Source organism: Panicum hallii, chromosome 5 (genome assembly GCF_002211085.1).
Source record: "Panicum hallii strain FIL2 chromosome 5, PHallii_v3.1, whole genome shotgun sequence".
Classification (NCBI taxonomy): domain Eukaryota; kingdom Viridiplantae; phylum Streptophyta; class Magnoliopsida; order Poales; family Poaceae; genus Panicum; species Panicum hallii.
Window position 1 is genome coordinate 6,949,300 of NC_038046.1, and position 15,254 is coordinate 6,964,553.

The following is a 15,254-nucleotide window of genomic DNA, read 5'->3' on the forward strand; positions in this document are numbered from 1 at the left end:
CTCAGTTCAAACGTCCTTGTTTATGACGAGGGCAAAACGGGCAAGACGAAAACCTCGCGATCTCCGCCTCCAGGCAGGCAGGCAGCCCATCCGCCCGCCCTCCCGTCTTCCTTCCTCCCCGGCTTCCCGCACACACTGACCCACCTACCTCCGCCTCGCCCACCTCTAAAATCCCCCCACCGACCCCCCGCGGCCCAACCAAACCCGCCCACTGATTCGCGAGGCGCGGTAGCGAGGGGCGAGGCCGCGCGCAGCCATGGACTTCCTGCAGGGGCAGAGCACCGAGACCATGGTGGCCGTCGCCGTCGCCGTCGTCGCGGTCGCCGCGGGCGGCGCCTTCCTCCTCCTCCGATCCGGGAAGCCCAAGGGTATGGGCATGCATACATCCTACTATTATAGGTGTGCATTTGCGAGATGTCCCCGGTTCGTGTAAGATCTGGTTGCCAGCGGGCTCCGCGCCTCACAGTAGCACCGGTGGTATTAGCGATTTTAGCGTGGTGGTTCAGTTACCAATTTTGGAAAGTGACTGTAGCTGGGGCTCATGTGCGTCAGAGTGTAGAGTTGTTATTACTTAGCTGGAGATGATCTGTAGTGGTTCTTCTTGGAGCCTCTTAGCTCGTTAGGATAAAAAAAAAATTTCGAAAGAACAGCCAGTACAAGTTTATTGGTTCTCATTGACAGGAACCATTGAAGTATTGGTCCTGCTTGTAGGAGGCTGGCAAACAAGTACTAATTTTCACCAAATGCATATGAATCACAGTAGTTTTTACCCTTTTTTTTTCATGTGTTGGTAAGTTCTCAGGCCGCGTTTGTTTTGGCTGACTGCTACATTTATGAATGGCCGAGGTGGAGCATTGAGCTGAATTTCCTTTTATCTGTCTTGGTAGCTCGGATCCTAGCACGTTTTTGAGAAAAATACAGATACAAACTGTTCCCCAACTTCCCTAACCACATGATATAAACAAATGGCATGTTTTACCTGCATAGAAGGAAATGCCTGCTTTTCTTGGTTCTGGTGCAGTTTTAGCAACTTAGACCCTGATTCACAGTAATATTGTTATTATTTTGATTGTTTCAATAGGTTTCTGAAGTAAACTGTAAGTTAGTTTGTGCAGTACTTGTAATTGGTTCCTAGCATCCACCACTTATTTTGTGTATCACCCATTTTTTTTTCTTAGGTGTATTTTCTTAACTAAAGTTTAATACGTTATAGCTCAATTTGATTGTTGTGCCATCATTTTTCCCTCAGGCTGCTTGGATCCTGAGAACTTCAAGAAGTTCAAACTTGTTGAAAAGAAGCAGATAAGTCATAATGTCGCTAAGTTCAAATTCGCTCTTCCAACTCCAACTTCTGCATTGGGCCTTCCAATTGGTCAACATATCAGTTGCAGGTTTCGATTATGCCTTTCTTCTAAATTTTGCTACTATAGCGCACTATTTTTTTAAACTAAATCTGTGTTCCCTTATGTTTATGCAGAGGACAAGATGCTACAGGTGAAGAAGTAATCAAGCCTTATACCCCTACTACCTTGGATTCTGATCTTGGATATTTTGAGCTTGTCATAAAGGTAAATTTGTGTGGACATATTATCTGACAAACCTGGACAGTTTTTTTCTATTTTTGGTTCACAAGTTCTTCAATCCTTTCCATAATGCAGATGTATCCTCAAGGGAGAATGTCCCATCATTTCCGTGAGATGAAAGTTGGTGATTATTTATCCGTGAAGGGACCTAAGGTGATCATCATGTTATGAGCTTCTGATCTACCCAGCTTAGGTTTCTTTTATTTTCACAGAAAACATTAGTTACTGAGTGCTGAGGCGAATTCAAATGAATTTTCTTTAATTCCTGTGTCAGCCCTACATTTTTATTGCATGCGCATTTGCCTTTATTTAGGAGGTTAATATGACTTACTCTCTGATGTAGGGTCGTTTCAAGTACCAAGTTGGCCAAGTGAGAGCATTTGGAATGCTGGCTGGTGGATCAGGCATTACTCCAATGTTCCAAGTAACAATCAATCCAGAGTTCTATATTGCAATTGATCATGCTACAAAGCACTTCTAGTGATCAATGGTCTTTATTCTGTTCCTACAGGTTGCCAGAGCAATTCTTGAGAACCCTAATGACAACACCAAGGTTCACTTAATCTATGCTAACGTCACATATGAAGACATTCTTCTGAAGGTAGAAATCAACCTTATTTTCATTTGTGGTGGTTGTAATGCAGTCAATTCAAATAACATAACTAATACATGGGTTTTCTCTTGCTGATGTGGTGTTTACAATTTCATCAACCGTACCTTCTGTGGTGTATATGATTTAGTCGATTGTTGTGGTCATGTTTAACATTCTATGCATACATCAATGCTTTTACTGATGAGAACTGGTGGGATTCAATTACCCAGTTTCTCTTTCTGCTCTACTTAGCATATTTTTCAGCATAAGTTTTCATTACTTTATGTTATTGTTGAACTTAAAAAATTGTTCGGCACAATAGCAGTGAGTTGCACACTTGAATTCAGGAGCTGAAGCTTAACATGTAACTCATAGCTTTCTGAGAATTTTCTTCGAATGCTTTATATAGCCAATATAAAACGATATAATGGCACTAATCCTTGCTGGCAACATATGCTTCGAAAGGATTTCCATTGCCAATTATTGTTACTACTACGACAAGATTAGCCATTATTCACTTTGTGATATTGTTTTTCTGTACATTGTTTTTTTTATTCTTTTCTTTAATCTGTCAGACTGATTTGCACATGCTCTTTATGATGGGCTGCCATGCAGAATATAATAATTTCCATTCAATTCATGCAGGAAGAGCTGGACAACATGGCCAAAACCTATCCTGATCGATTTAAGATCTACTACGTTTTGAATCAGGTTTACTTCACATGCTTTTGTAATTTTGAAGAGATTAAGGCATCAACATTCTTGATTGTGTGTGTAGGAATACATTAGAAACGTTATTGCAAAACAGAAGGCTCCACTCCTCGAAAGTCTCCATTTTTATATCGAATGTTTAGAAATGATTGCAGAATTCCTGTTATAACTGAAACTTCTGGGCTGTTGAACAGCACAACATGCCTAGCTAATTTCAAACAGCAATAAACATACGTACACATAAATTGCTTCAAAAGACTGCTGGACTAATAAACAGTAATTGTAGGGTTTAAAAATGTTTTGATTGTATATATCATATTTGAGAAAATTTCCTTGATACATTGTTCTCTGTTTTCTTGAGTTATTATGCTGAGATTCGGCTTTGCATTCCACTAATTAGGATATTATCCAAAGACATTTATGACATATTCAGTTTTTTTACATATGCAGCCTCCTGAAAATTGGAATGGTGGTGTTGGGTTTGTGTCCAAGGAAATGATCCAATCTCACTGCCCAGCGCCTGCTGATGACATTCAGGTAATATTGAATTTTAGTGTTCTCCCTCCCTCCCTCCCTCCCTCTCCCTCACCCCCCTCTCCACCTCCCCCTCCCCCCCCCCCTCTCTCCCCCTCTCCCTCTCCCTCTCTCCCCCCCCCCCCTCCCTCTCCCTCCCTCCCTCCCTCCCTCCCTCCCCCTCTCTCTCTGTTCATTACGGGGTTGATTGCTTCTGGTAAACTTCCCTGTTTTCTGGTATCCAACCTGGAGATTTACAGAGGTATGCATTTGCTCATTTCAGATCTTGAGATGTGGTCCTCCTCCCATGAACAAGGCAATGGCAGCACACCTTGACGAGCTCAGCTACACAAAGGAGATGCAGTTCCAGTTCTAAGCAACGCTGAGCTCGCAAATAATAATTGGTGATCGGCATGGTTCTTTGGTTAGGGGAACGGTTTCTGACCGTTTGTTGACATTAGGAATTCAGGATTGCATGATCATTTAGTATTGCGACTGCAACTTTTGCGATCCCCATTTTTTAGGGCTAATGTTATCCCCCTCGAGGGAAAGCCCACGTTGGCAGAGACTCCATTGTTACTATTATTGATTTGAAATGTGTAACATTGGATGCTATAAGAAACATCACATTACCACAGATGAGCAATGCAGGGGACCTTGTACTTTTGGAATTCCGGCATTCCATGTTCAAGATATGTGGCCTGATGAAGTGCCACTGTGGAGTAAAGCACAGTATTTGTTTGGTACTCGGCAGAAATCACTGAACTAGTCCACATTGCTCTTGTTAACAAGACAATTTAGGCTGACATTGGAAACGGTGATTTCCAATTCCAACAGGAATTCTGGAAACGAGCAAAATTCAAAATTCTCAAGCACATCGTGGAGAGAACGCCCTTCAGAATCCACAACCGCTTTCCAGACTCCAGAGCCAACACGAGGCCAGGAGAGCGGATTGGTACCAGGCTGGAGGACCCGTACCCGCAACCCAATCCCCGCTTCCCTTATCCTGAAAACAACTCCCCTCTCTCTCCTCACTAAAACCCCGAGCAGCCGACACACCAGCACACAGCACGAGCGAAGAGACGCGGCCATGGCGATGGCCCCGCCGCCCGCCTGCTCGCTCCTCCGGGTCGCCGCCGCTGCGCCCATTTCCGCCTCCACCTCCGTTTCCACCCCACTGGCCCCCGGTTTCCTCCCTTCCCCGCGTTCCGGTTCCGCCCGCCGCCACCTCACCGCGGCATGGTCCCCAAAGGCCGCGGCCTCGGCGTCTGTCGAAATCCAGGATGAGTACGCGGATGAGATGGACGCGGTGAACATTGCGCAGGACGTCACCCAGGTGCATGGGCGCTTGCCGTCCCTACCTTTTCCCCCATGGTTTGGATAGTGATTTGGGTATGGGAAGTGTATTGCGTTCCGGATTTTCATGGGAAGGTGTTTAGTGATTGCTCTTGAATCAGCTGATGACTATGCATACTTTTCTGGAGTTCGAATTCTGGTGGTTTCACCGAACATGATTCAACTACTTTTCATGAATTGGCAGCTGTATACGGGATACTTGGCTAAATCTATACATTTTTTTGTTCACTTTCAGTGTGCCTAATTGCATTTCTGATAAATAAAATAATTGTGTCTTGTTGACCAGCTAATTGGAAAAACACCAATGGTGTATCTCAATAATGTTGTTGACGGTTGTGTTGCTAATATCGCTGCAAAGCTCGAGTACATGGGGCCTTGCCGAAGCGTCAAAGATAGGTACATAGTTGAGATTGCAGCATAGTTTGATGGTTGATGCCCTTGATGCAATCATTCGTGTGCCAACTCATGCGTATGTTTACAGGATTGGATTAAGCATGATTAATGATGCTGAAGAGAAGGGATTAATTTCTCCAAATAAGGTTATAGTCCATTCTTATATTATTTGCAATGCTATTGTCACCAACATTGTAATTTACGCAGATAGTTTGTACCTGTGCAGACCATCTTGGTAGAACCAACCACTGGCAATACTGGTATAGCCATTGCTTCTGTGGCTGCAGCTAGAGGATACAAGCTGATAGCTACTATGCCTTCATCAATAGATGTTGAGAGACGCATTCTTCTACGTGCATTTGGAACGGAGATTGTGCTAACTGATCCTACCAAAGGACTAAAAGGAGCTTTTGATAAAGCTGAGGAAATAGTTTTGAGGACACCAAATGCATATATGTTTCAGCAGTTCAACAACGAGGCAAATAGTGAGGTTGAACTTGATCTTTATCATTTACTCATTCAATACCTGTAATGCAGCAAATGCGGAATTCATTTGCTTTTTCTTTAAAGATCTATTGAGAAGCCATTTGGGTAATTACAGATCCACTTTCAAACCACAGGCCCAGAAATATGGGAAGACACACTGGGTACTGTTGACATACTTGTTGCAAGCATAGGGACAGGTGGTACCATTACTGGCACAGGGCGCTACTTGAAAAGGATGAACAAGGATATTAAGGTTCCTACTTTTGCTTTGATTAAGTCCTGAAGGATAATTGCGTTAATTGGATTATCTTGTATTGTCTCAGCTTAATAATTCTGTGTATCTTGTCTGATGTTGTTGTGCTTAGAGTTTATTCCTTTTTGAGCTCCTTGAAGCCTTCATATTAAAGTCAAGGTCATAATTTCTAACAGAAATTGAGCCTTGCAATAATTCTCCTTTTCACTGTTAACCTTACTGCTGTAAAGTACGTACAAATTAGTTGTTTTTATGGGAACATAGGCATTATCGTCGAACTAGTTTTTAGCAAAAGTATAGTGGCACCATCATTCTGTTCTATTGTTTCAAATTTAACGTTGTTCAACTATCATAATTTCGGGAAAGACAGTTGATTTCCACAAGGCTGATGTCAATTTATCTGTGATTTCTGTTACCAATAGAATGAATTAATATTTCATACTCCTAGAAACTGTTTGATTTTGTTTATATAACTTTGCTCCTATCATATTAGGTCATTGGGGTAGAGCCAGCTGAAACTAGTGTGATCTCTGGTGACAACCCAGGTAACACGTTACCCATTGGTCCCATTGTTATACACAGTTGAACATACTGGGGAAATAATATTGTTGAATGCCTTATGCTTGTCACTGACATACTGTTGGTTATTGTCAATATACAACAGGTTACATTCCAAGTATATTAGACGTTCAGTTGATTGATGAGGTTGTGAAGGTCTGCAATGCTAACTTTAGAACTTTGATTATGTCATCAGATCTTGTTGACAATTTTACAGTCATCTGAGTCATTACAATTGTTGAATTTGCAGGTTAGCACCGCAGAAGCCGTCGATTCTGCTAGGGAACTTGCACTAAAAGAGGGCTTGCTGGTGAGTAGTGCACTGTAAAATGGATTGCTTTTTATGTTGTTGTTGTTATTCTTATTCTTATTCTTATTATTATTATTATATCATCTACTTCGGTTTCGCTTTTATGTGATCTGTGATTCGTTTATGGGGTTTATTTGCAGGTTGGTATTTCTTCAGGCGCAGCAGCAGTTGCTGCTATTAATGTTGCCAGAAGACCTGAAAATGCTGGAAAGCTGATTGCGGTAAGAGCATAACTGCAAGTTAAGTTCATTTATGGCATTTTTCCATGACTCAGAAAATTAACTAGTCACACACTTTTGCAGGTCATTTTCCCCAGCTTCGGAGAGAGATATCTCTCCAGCATCCTATTCCGCCCAATATATGACTCGGTTCGAAGAATGAGAAAGAAATAGCCAGCCTTTTACAACTTAAAGAGAGTGACGCTTCCCCCCTCTAAACCTGACAGGCTTCCACGGCATGACAAACATGAAAGAGTGAAGACCCTGGTAGATTGCAACAAGCAGGGTACAAAGGTTTGAACTGGGAGAACGCCAATCATAGGGGCTTGAAGCTGCATAGAGTTTCTGTCAATTGAGCTGCAGGCCGCAGCTTGGTTCAGGACAGACTGCCTCACACGTTTAGAACCTGCCGCTTCAAACTTGGTGAAACATGCAGAATGGGGTGCTGCAGTTAGCTTAGAATCTTTCTTTCAGTAGCCTAGGACTGGGGACAAACCAGACTTGTAATCTGATAGACTGATACGCACTTGAGCTGATCCTAGTAAGCAATTGTCCGCACATTCTTTTTCCTTCTGAATTTTGATTATTTCATCTCTTATTGGGCATCTGGCTTGCTAGTTCTGTCGAAGCCCAAGATTGAGAGGATCTATGGTTGTCACTTTTTTGTTTCTGTAAACGTTCAGAGCCCGAGTTGCAACGACGTGAATTATTTGCAGAGCTCAACTAAACGGAGTTCTGTCGAACCAAAAAATTAGCATCTTCAGGATCAGCTCCAAGCGGGAAGCTTTCAGAGGCACAAGTCACTCATCTCTCCTCATTAGAGGGCCCGGTAACAGGGACCAATTAGGCCTCTCTCTTTGTGCTTTCCTGATTCCTCTAGTCCGTAGGCGAAGCCTGAACCCTGAACTCGCGTCCAAAGAAGAGGGGAAGCGGCGGCGGGGCCTGCGCAACAGCGTAGCCTTCCTTCTGTCCCGCCGCGCGCGCCTCGCCGCCTTGCCGTCGTAGTAATTGCGCTCCTGCGCTCCCCACCCAGCCCAAGGGAACATGTCGGCGTCGGATCTTCCCGACGAGCTGTGGGCGCGCGTCCTGGAGCTGGGCGCCGCGTCGTCCGCGCTGGGGTTCCGCGACCTCTGCTGCCTCGCCATCGCCTCCCGCCGCCTCGGACGCCTCTCGCTCCACCCCGCCCTCTGGTCGGCGCTCCTCTCCCGCGACTTCCCCTCCCAATCCCAACCCTCCTCCTCGTCCTCCACCTCCACCTCCCAGCAGCAGCAGCAGCAGCAGCAGCAGCAGCAGCAGGTTCACCCTAAATCCCTCTACAAAACCAAGTAATTTCCCCGCCTACCCTTTTCCCTCGATCGTTATTGTTCATCTCGTGCGTGCGGGTGTGCTCGACTGATGCTCTTTGCTGCAGGTTCGAGAGGCACAAGGTGCGGATCGCGGAGGCCCGGCGGCGGGCTGTGTTCGAGGCGGAGGCGCGGGTGCTTGCGTGCAGGAGGCGGTTGGCGGAGCTGGAGGAGTCGATGCAGGCAGAGGGTGAGAGGATGAAAGCCGCCGTGCAGGAGCTGGACAACCTTGAGAGGGTCAGGTCGGTTCGTTAGATTTCGTGCCATACAATTTCTTACGTGCAATATATCTCTGAATTCTCCAAAAATTGACCCCAAATTTTTTGTTTGCCATTCTGTATGTCAGTATGTGTTATCATTTCTCACCGACTCACTGCTACAATTGTGGTGTGATTAGAAAACATACATCAATTTTCTAACCTAGATCAATCAGAGAAGCTAGGGAGCATCGAATCAATAGAGAATGAGATGCTAATTTGCTCACAGATAACCAGCTATTTAAGCACATCGGTAATTTAGTTATCAGTGCACAAGCAGAAAAGATTGATAGAGCTGCTTGTTTGCACAAGAGCCAGGCCAAGGTTCTCTCAGACCACATAAATGACTGGTTAGATCATGCCATTATTGATGCTATTTGTTCTATAGTTCTATCCTTACAAATTAGAAGCCTCCTGCTGTCCTCCATGTACCATGCCTTGCAGTGTTCAGCAGCTGCGTTTTGTTAAATTGTATGATCTGTTCTGCGTGAGATTGTTCACTTGGCTCACATCTTCAACAAAAAATAGCTGCACTCCCATTTGTGGTGCACTATTTTGTTGAACAGTAGAATTCTGTTATTTCATATGTTTGATCCATGGACAATTGTCCTATCCGCCAAGCAGAAGATTTTCTTGGAACAGGGCAACACTATTTATCCTGTTACAGGGAAGCATTCAAATGGTGCACAATAAAAATCATAGCTTATATCCAGCAGTCAGATTGTTATTGGTGCACATCAACAAGAAAGCAATTCAGTCCTAATGGCACACTGGTTAGAAAAAGCAAGCTGTGTCTAAAATTAGTGTATAGAAATATCAAGGATAGAATTGGAAACTGATGGTTACAACCCAATCCTCTCCACCACCTTTTGAGTGTATTGAGGTCCTTTCTTGTTTCTCTTTCTTTTTGAAGATTGGCTAGAAGTTCTGCTATTCTCTGGAGATAGGAGGGGGCCACCTTAGCCAACTGGTATTTAATCTGAGGATGATATCATGCAATGGCATCTCTACCATCTAGTCACGCAATGGATCCTGTGTAGCACATTGCTTCTTGCTTAACCCTACAGTTCTGCCTTATAATGGACAAAAGCATTCCTGTAAACATGTCATTACTCATTAGGACCATGAACAATACAAGCGATATTTTGCTTGGTAGATGGGTTTTCCATGCCACAGTTGATGATTAGCTCTTCCGTTATCAGTACATCGTCTGGCCTTTGTTCAAGCACCCATGGCTTGGAGTGCTGGGACAGATTTAGAACTGGCTTCTGGTTTCCATTACTTCATGGATGTGTGTTTCTTTATCATTGGTATATTCTGATTGCACAATTTCTTGCTGTCTGAAATGTTTCAGGAGAGCTTCTGTGGCCCTAAATGTATGGCAACCACAAGTTGTTCATGGTCGCCAGAAGCAGTTGGTTCAGCAATGCACGGTTTCTGTCGATTCTCGTGTTAGTGATCTTAACATGGAGCTGAAAGTTTGTAAGCAACAAATAGCAACTTATAAGAACAGTTATGTATGTGATCACCTGTTTCACTACAAATGAGCAAGATAAAAAGACTAGCCTTACAGCCTTACAATAGTTGTGCCTTTTTTTTTTTGCCACTGACAGAACAAGGAGAAGCACAAGCTGAATGATTATGAGGAAGCATTGAAACGAGCAAAATATCATCCGCTGCAGGATAGCCATACAAGCGGAATTATCAATGAGCCACGTGCAAAGAGAAAGAAACTGAAGTAAACCTACTGTTTGCCTTCAGGTCCTCCATTGTCTCAAGGTACCAATAGCTCTTAATAATTATTCTAAATCCATGGAGAAGATTGATCGAGTATACTTGACACGTTTTGCTTTCACAGTAAGAGTAAACTTTTTCCTGACGCATACTTGTACTCTGACACTTCTATGTATCTGCATGTGCACATATTAGTTGATTGTTTACATCATCAGATATTGCCATCGCCAGATTGGATAACTGGTATTGCTATGTGTTTCCTTACACGGCAATTTTTGTTTTGCGCAGATAGCAACACCTGCACGGCACCAAGGGGCAAGGGCTATGCATCCATCTAGGGGGAAGGTGCTGATGTCTCGCAGATTGGACAGCACATCAAGCCTTCATGCGCTCAGTTTCCTGCCCATGTGCAATTGTGGATGCTGTAGGCTATGGCCGTGGCATTCTTCCTTGCCACTTTGCCTGGCACGAAGATGCTACATGACAGGAAGCACCTCCGGTGTTTCCATGTTGCTGAAAGAATCTCGTTCGCGCATGTTGTTCACCGTCCGCGGGCTAGATGATTCCGTTGCAGACAGGGGCCGACTATTCTATCCCAGAATAGTCTGGCGTTGATGCTTATCCCTTCACAAAGCTGTGGGCTGAAGCTTGCCGGATTTGACCTTGAAAACTGTAACCAGCACGCAACTATGCATCTTGTATGTTGCATATCATCCATACGTAGACCCTTTTTCTATTTACCATTCCTTGAAAAATCAAAAGAAACCTATCTGTAGCTCTCGCTTTATATGCTCTGGGGCTTATTAGAAAAGTGAACGAATTACTGGATCTGTGCAAAACGTCCAAGTCTGGTGTTAAGCACACTGACAAAACCGGCAAAACAGATCTCCACAAATGTCCAAATATTTTGCCCGCATAGAAGAAAAGGAAGCGTGCATCTCAGCATCTGCTCCTTCAGTTTTCTTGTTCCGACAAGATCTTCACGGTGAAGCGAATGGCGAATTCCTTTTGTTTCCCGCCAGAGCAGAATTGGATAATTTTTCTCAAGACTGAAATCCTGCAGATTTTCTAGCAATCAATCAATAACGATTTTTAGTTACGGACGGATGAGCGGGAAAAGATCCGTGGAAAAGAAGAGCGGTCTCGACGCGTTTGCATTGCAGCTCAGCACCAGTGGCAGTTTTGCTTGGACCGGAGCCGAAGACGGACACCGCCACCTCTCCCCCATCTGAATTCTGGAGTCTGAACCGCCCGGCCGACGTGGCACGCCTTCCGTGCCGCACCCTCCCGCCAGCCGCGCGCGCCTTTTGACCCGAACGTTTCTCCTCTCCCGTCCGAGGCCCACGCGCTGCGACCCCACCTGTCATCCGAATGCGGCCTATAAAGCCACCCCCGTTTGTCCGGTTCCGAGTCCCAGTACCCGTTTCACCGCGTACTGGGACCCGACTTCCGGACCCACATGTCAGGGGGGCTAAAAATAGTATAAGACCCACCCCGAGGCGACCTATCGTCACCCCAAGAGCCAATCCGCATCCGCACCTTGCCTCTCCCCCTCTTCCTCGCTCTGATCCGGTTCCCAAATCCTTCGCTTTCGTCGTCGTCTTCTCCGAGCCAAATTGATCGGAGCGGAGCGGAGCGGTGATCCTGTCCATGCGCGGAGCGTGGTAGCCTCGGAGGACCCTCTCGCCGTCGCCTTCCCCCTTCCTCGCCCGTTTCTGGTTGCCGGGATCAGCCGAGTTGGATCTCGAGGCATAAAAGCGTTGCGGGCGTCCGGCGAGGTTACGATGCCTGCGGTGCTCGCCGCGTTCGCCAGCCTCCGCGCGGCAGCAGCCATCGTCTCCGGGAACTCGTCCTTCCCCTGCTCCCATCGCCTCAAGCATCGTTTTAGTAGTAATTTTAGTAGTAGTAGTAGTAATTGTCTTTGACCATTGCCTTCCCCTCGTCGTCGATCTGGTTGTGCTCGATCCGAGGCTTGTTTGGCTGCGCGGGTTCCGTGCTCGACCTCGCGCGCTTCCCGGGTTGCGGGAGTTTGGTGTCTGGGTTCGATCTGCAGGTTCGAAAGGGAAGCAATTTGGGGTGTTGGCCGTGGTGGTCAGCATTCCTACCAGAAAAGAGGTATTGAAGAACTTTACCATTCATGTTTCTTCTTAACTGAAACTTTGCTATTCAGCACCGTGGAATCATTTAACGATCGTGTAAATAGGCTGTGAAGTTTGATGATAATGGCATTTTGTAGGAGATAATTGTATGTCTGATCCAATTAGCACACAAATTGTCACATATATATTTCACTTAGCAGTTTGATAAAAAAAACTATAAATAATTTTGCTATGTTTTCAAGTGCTTGAAACCAATTTATTTTTCAATCATTATCCTTGCCCCTTGGATCAGCATCCAGCTATTCATTGTTTGAGCTGGTTGTGTGATCCAAGGGCCTAGGGCTGTTGTTTCCATGCACTTCAAAAATAGTCACACCCAAAAATGAGCAAGTAACAAAATACCTTTTTATGAATCTTGTGTTCCCATGCTGTTCCCCTAGGTTCAAAAAAAAGTAATAGATTTCGAAGCTTCAAATATAAGCAAAATATGTCAATGCATATTCTTGCCATGCCATCTATTTCTGCATAGTCTTCATAATTGTATTCATTAATTCTAGATTGCTCTTATGCAGCCCAAATTTGCATAAAAATTACTTATTACTTATGCCCATTCTCCCTTCAACAGCAACTTCTCTTTGTAATTTGGAAATAAGCTTGTGGATGGGTGAAGCTTTGGCAGAATTCAGTGTTGAAGGTGTTAGCAGCAGCCCATGTCTCTGCCGCAACACCTGTGAAAAGCCAGGTTGTGAACACAGCTATGCTTGCTTGAAAGATGAGCAAGATGATTTGGTGGTTGAGGAAATTGGAATGGCTCTTACTGAAGTGATACATGCCTATGGTGATGGTGACAATGATGAAGGACCAGATTTGGATGAGGATTCTAGCGACGATGATGATGATGATCTTGTTCTTTCTATGGAATCTGATTCAACCGATGATTTAGTGGATGTTGACTCTGAATTGGTCATATCATCAGCCTCTCCTAGTTGTGATGCATCGGACTCATCAATTAGCAAATCAGTTGATGAAAAGTCATCAATTCTTGTAAGTTTACAATTTAGTTTAAATTGTTGATTCTTTCATTCTTTGTATATATTCCTGGTCAGATATTGCTCCGTATACATATTATTCTGATACCGTATTTTCAGTAGCTATGTAGCTTTATTTTCAGTCACAAAAATATTCGCAATTATTAAGGACTTAAATTAGGCATAGGTGCTAGCTATCCTACCTGTGCTTTAGTATCTTTGATAATAGAAGAACGATGGAGGTTTAATTCCTTTTTCCTGGTAGCTGGTGGTATACGGTTGCTTGCCGACAAATTGATGGTGTATGAGTTTGATGTTAATTTCTGTGAAACTTAATATTTGCGGTAGTACATGGGTTTGATGTTGCAATTATATTTTCTTAGTTCATTATAGCTGACAGCCATCAAGGTTTAGCACCTTGGAGGATGGTTACTACCATATTGTATCTGCTGACTGAAAAAAAGCACAAACCAAATTTGTTTTGTTAACATGTATAAATTATCTTTCCACGCAGGGTGCTCCAAGGCTGGTTTCTGCAATGAAGGGAACCCGTGCAAAGCAGGGAATCATGAGAAAGTTGAGCGTTTCATGGGCCCCTGATGTATATGATCCTCCTGTTACTTCTGACTCGCATACCGTGAGAGGGCACCAGAGGAGTTCAAGGAAGCGCCACTACAAATACAAGCCCTCCAAGAGCAGCAGCAGCAGCAGCACCAGTGGCAGCAAAAAGGACAAGAAGCATTCTCGCCACAGCAGCAGCAGCAGCAAAAAGGACAGGAAGCATTCTTCCCGCAATGCCAGTACTAGTGGCAGCAACAGAACTGATACGAGTAGTTCTCATTATCGTAAGGCATACAATGGTGGGGGGATCAGTAGCAGTTCTAACAATGGTGGGGGGATCAGTAGCAGCAGAACTGTGACATGTGTTCCAGAATATTCTAAGGTACCTCCATTGGTGCTAGCTGAAAGTGCCGCGCTGCCGGAGACAGTTCCTGTACTCAAGACTATGGAGCCAATCAAATGTGCTACCAGCTGCGGCAAGGAGAAGCCATTTGCATTGCTGTCACGCCAGTTTTCCCCGGCAAGGTACAAGGGGATGTTCTCCTTTTGGAGCCAAAACCAACTGGCTTCTTAATCCTCAGTCGCTGCTATGGGCTCACTTGGGAGTCTTCGTTGCTAATCATGTGGTACCAGTGAGGCTCGTTGTTTTACATCTCTTTGTTAAACTGTTTATTCGGCTTGTTTCTGAAACTCCAGAGATAACGTTCTCGAAAATTGTCGGGCAAAGTACCTGTATGTTTGAGCTTCTGTTCTATTCTTTACTTGATCGTGTAACTTTCATCTATTTTTATGTGTTTGCTATTGCATTGAGACCGTGTTGTATTATTTGCACGTTATTACATTGTGGGGATTGGTTCAGTTTTGTGTCTGGTTATGTTGCGGACATGCCGTTTAGAGTACATCGGTCAAACAATGACTGAATTCTCCTGGTGCCCAATTTGCTTTGCCGTCTCCGAGCTTGATGGCGCTTCGCAATCCACGGAACAAGCATTTTGCCACCAACCTTGAAACTAGCTCAATTTTTTCCATGAGCTGCTGATTTTGTCTGAAATTTGTTTGAAATTTGCCAAAACAAAGTGACCTGCACGACAGCAAGGTTTAGAAGACAGAAATTAGAGCGCAGTTAGACGAACATGGAAATAACCAAAAAGCATCCTCAAATCAGAAGAACATAAAGCAAAGTATTCTTCCACTCGTTACGGTGAAGATCGTCCAAATGATTATCCAATAAGTACCACAAGTCCACAACTAAAATCTGC

General features: G+C 44.4%; 4 protein-coding genes across 9 annotated transcripts; all 4 read left to right on the plus strand.

Moving 5' to 3' along the window:
• Positions 1-4,070, plus strand: LOC112892987 (NADH--cytochrome b5 reductase 1-like). The gene is made up of 9 exons (XM_025960114.1): positions 1-368; positions 1,250-1,391; positions 1,478-1,568; positions 1,659-1,736; positions 1,927-2,007; positions 2,095-2,184; positions 2,821-2,886; positions 3,337-3,423; positions 3,683-4,070. The coding sequence occupies exons 1-9, from the start codon at positions 257-259 to the stop codon at positions 3,773-3,775; spliced, it is 840 nt and encodes a 279-aa protein (XP_025815899.1). The 5' UTR covers positions 1-256; the 3' UTR covers positions 3,776-4,070.
• Positions 4,008-7,541, plus strand: LOC112892986 (cysteine synthase-like). 2 transcript variants are annotated; one of them, XM_025960113.1, is made up of 11 exons: positions 4,008-4,142; positions 4,237-4,735; positions 5,042-5,151; positions 5,237-5,294; positions 5,375-5,638; positions 5,750-5,887; positions 6,381-6,432; positions 6,552-6,601; positions 6,696-6,755; positions 6,896-6,976; positions 7,058-7,541. In XM_025960113.1, exons 2-11 carry the CDS (start codon positions 4,490-4,492, stop codon positions 7,145-7,147), a joined length of 1,149 nt encoding a protein of 382 aa, XP_025815898.1. In that variant the 5' UTR covers positions 4,008-4,142; positions 4,237-4,489; the 3' UTR covers positions 7,148-7,541. The 2 variants fall into 2 exon arrangements, with proteins under 2 accessions (XP_025815898.1, XP_025815896.1); XM_025960111.1 differs by lacking the exon at positions 4,008-4,142 and having other exon boundaries at positions 4,175-4,735.
• A 181-nt stretch (positions 7,542-7,722) lies between these two features.
• LOC112892988 (F-box protein SKIP24) lies at positions 7,723-11,137 on the plus strand. Of its 4 annotated transcripts, none has more exons than XM_025960116.1 (5): positions 7,727-8,298; positions 8,385-8,558; positions 9,928-10,024; positions 10,187-10,352; positions 10,596-11,137. In XM_025960116.1, exons 1-4 carry the CDS (start codon positions 8,018-8,020, stop codon positions 10,313-10,315), a joined length of 681 nt encoding a protein of 226 aa, XP_025815901.1. In that variant the 5' UTR covers positions 7,727-8,017; the 3' UTR covers positions 10,316-10,352; positions 10,596-11,137. The 4 variants fall into 4 exon arrangements, with proteins under 4 accessions (XP_025815903.1, XP_025815902.1, XP_025815901.1 ...); XM_025960115.1 differs by having other exon boundaries at positions 7,736-8,298; positions 9,928-10,090; XM_025960118.1 differs by lacking the exon at positions 10,596-11,137 and having other exon boundaries at positions 7,723-8,298; positions 9,928-10,055; positions 10,187-10,328.
• Positions 11,138-11,815: 678 nt separating this feature from the next.
• Positions 11,816-14,769, plus strand: LOC112895956 (dentin sialophosphoprotein-like). 2 transcript variants are annotated; one of them, XM_025963976.1, is made up of 4 exons: positions 11,816-12,422; positions 13,032-13,450; positions 13,949-14,294; positions 14,325-14,769. In XM_025963976.1, the coding sequence occupies exons 2-4, from the start codon at positions 13,067-13,069 to the stop codon at positions 14,567-14,569; spliced, it is 975 nt and encodes a 324-aa protein (XP_025819761.1). In that variant the 5' UTR covers positions 11,816-12,422; positions 13,032-13,066; the 3' UTR covers positions 14,570-14,769. The 2 variants fall into 2 exon arrangements, with proteins under 2 accessions (XP_025819761.1, XP_025819760.1); XM_025963975.1 differs by having other exon boundaries at positions 13,949-14,756.
• Positions 14,770-15,254: the final 485 nt, after the last annotated feature.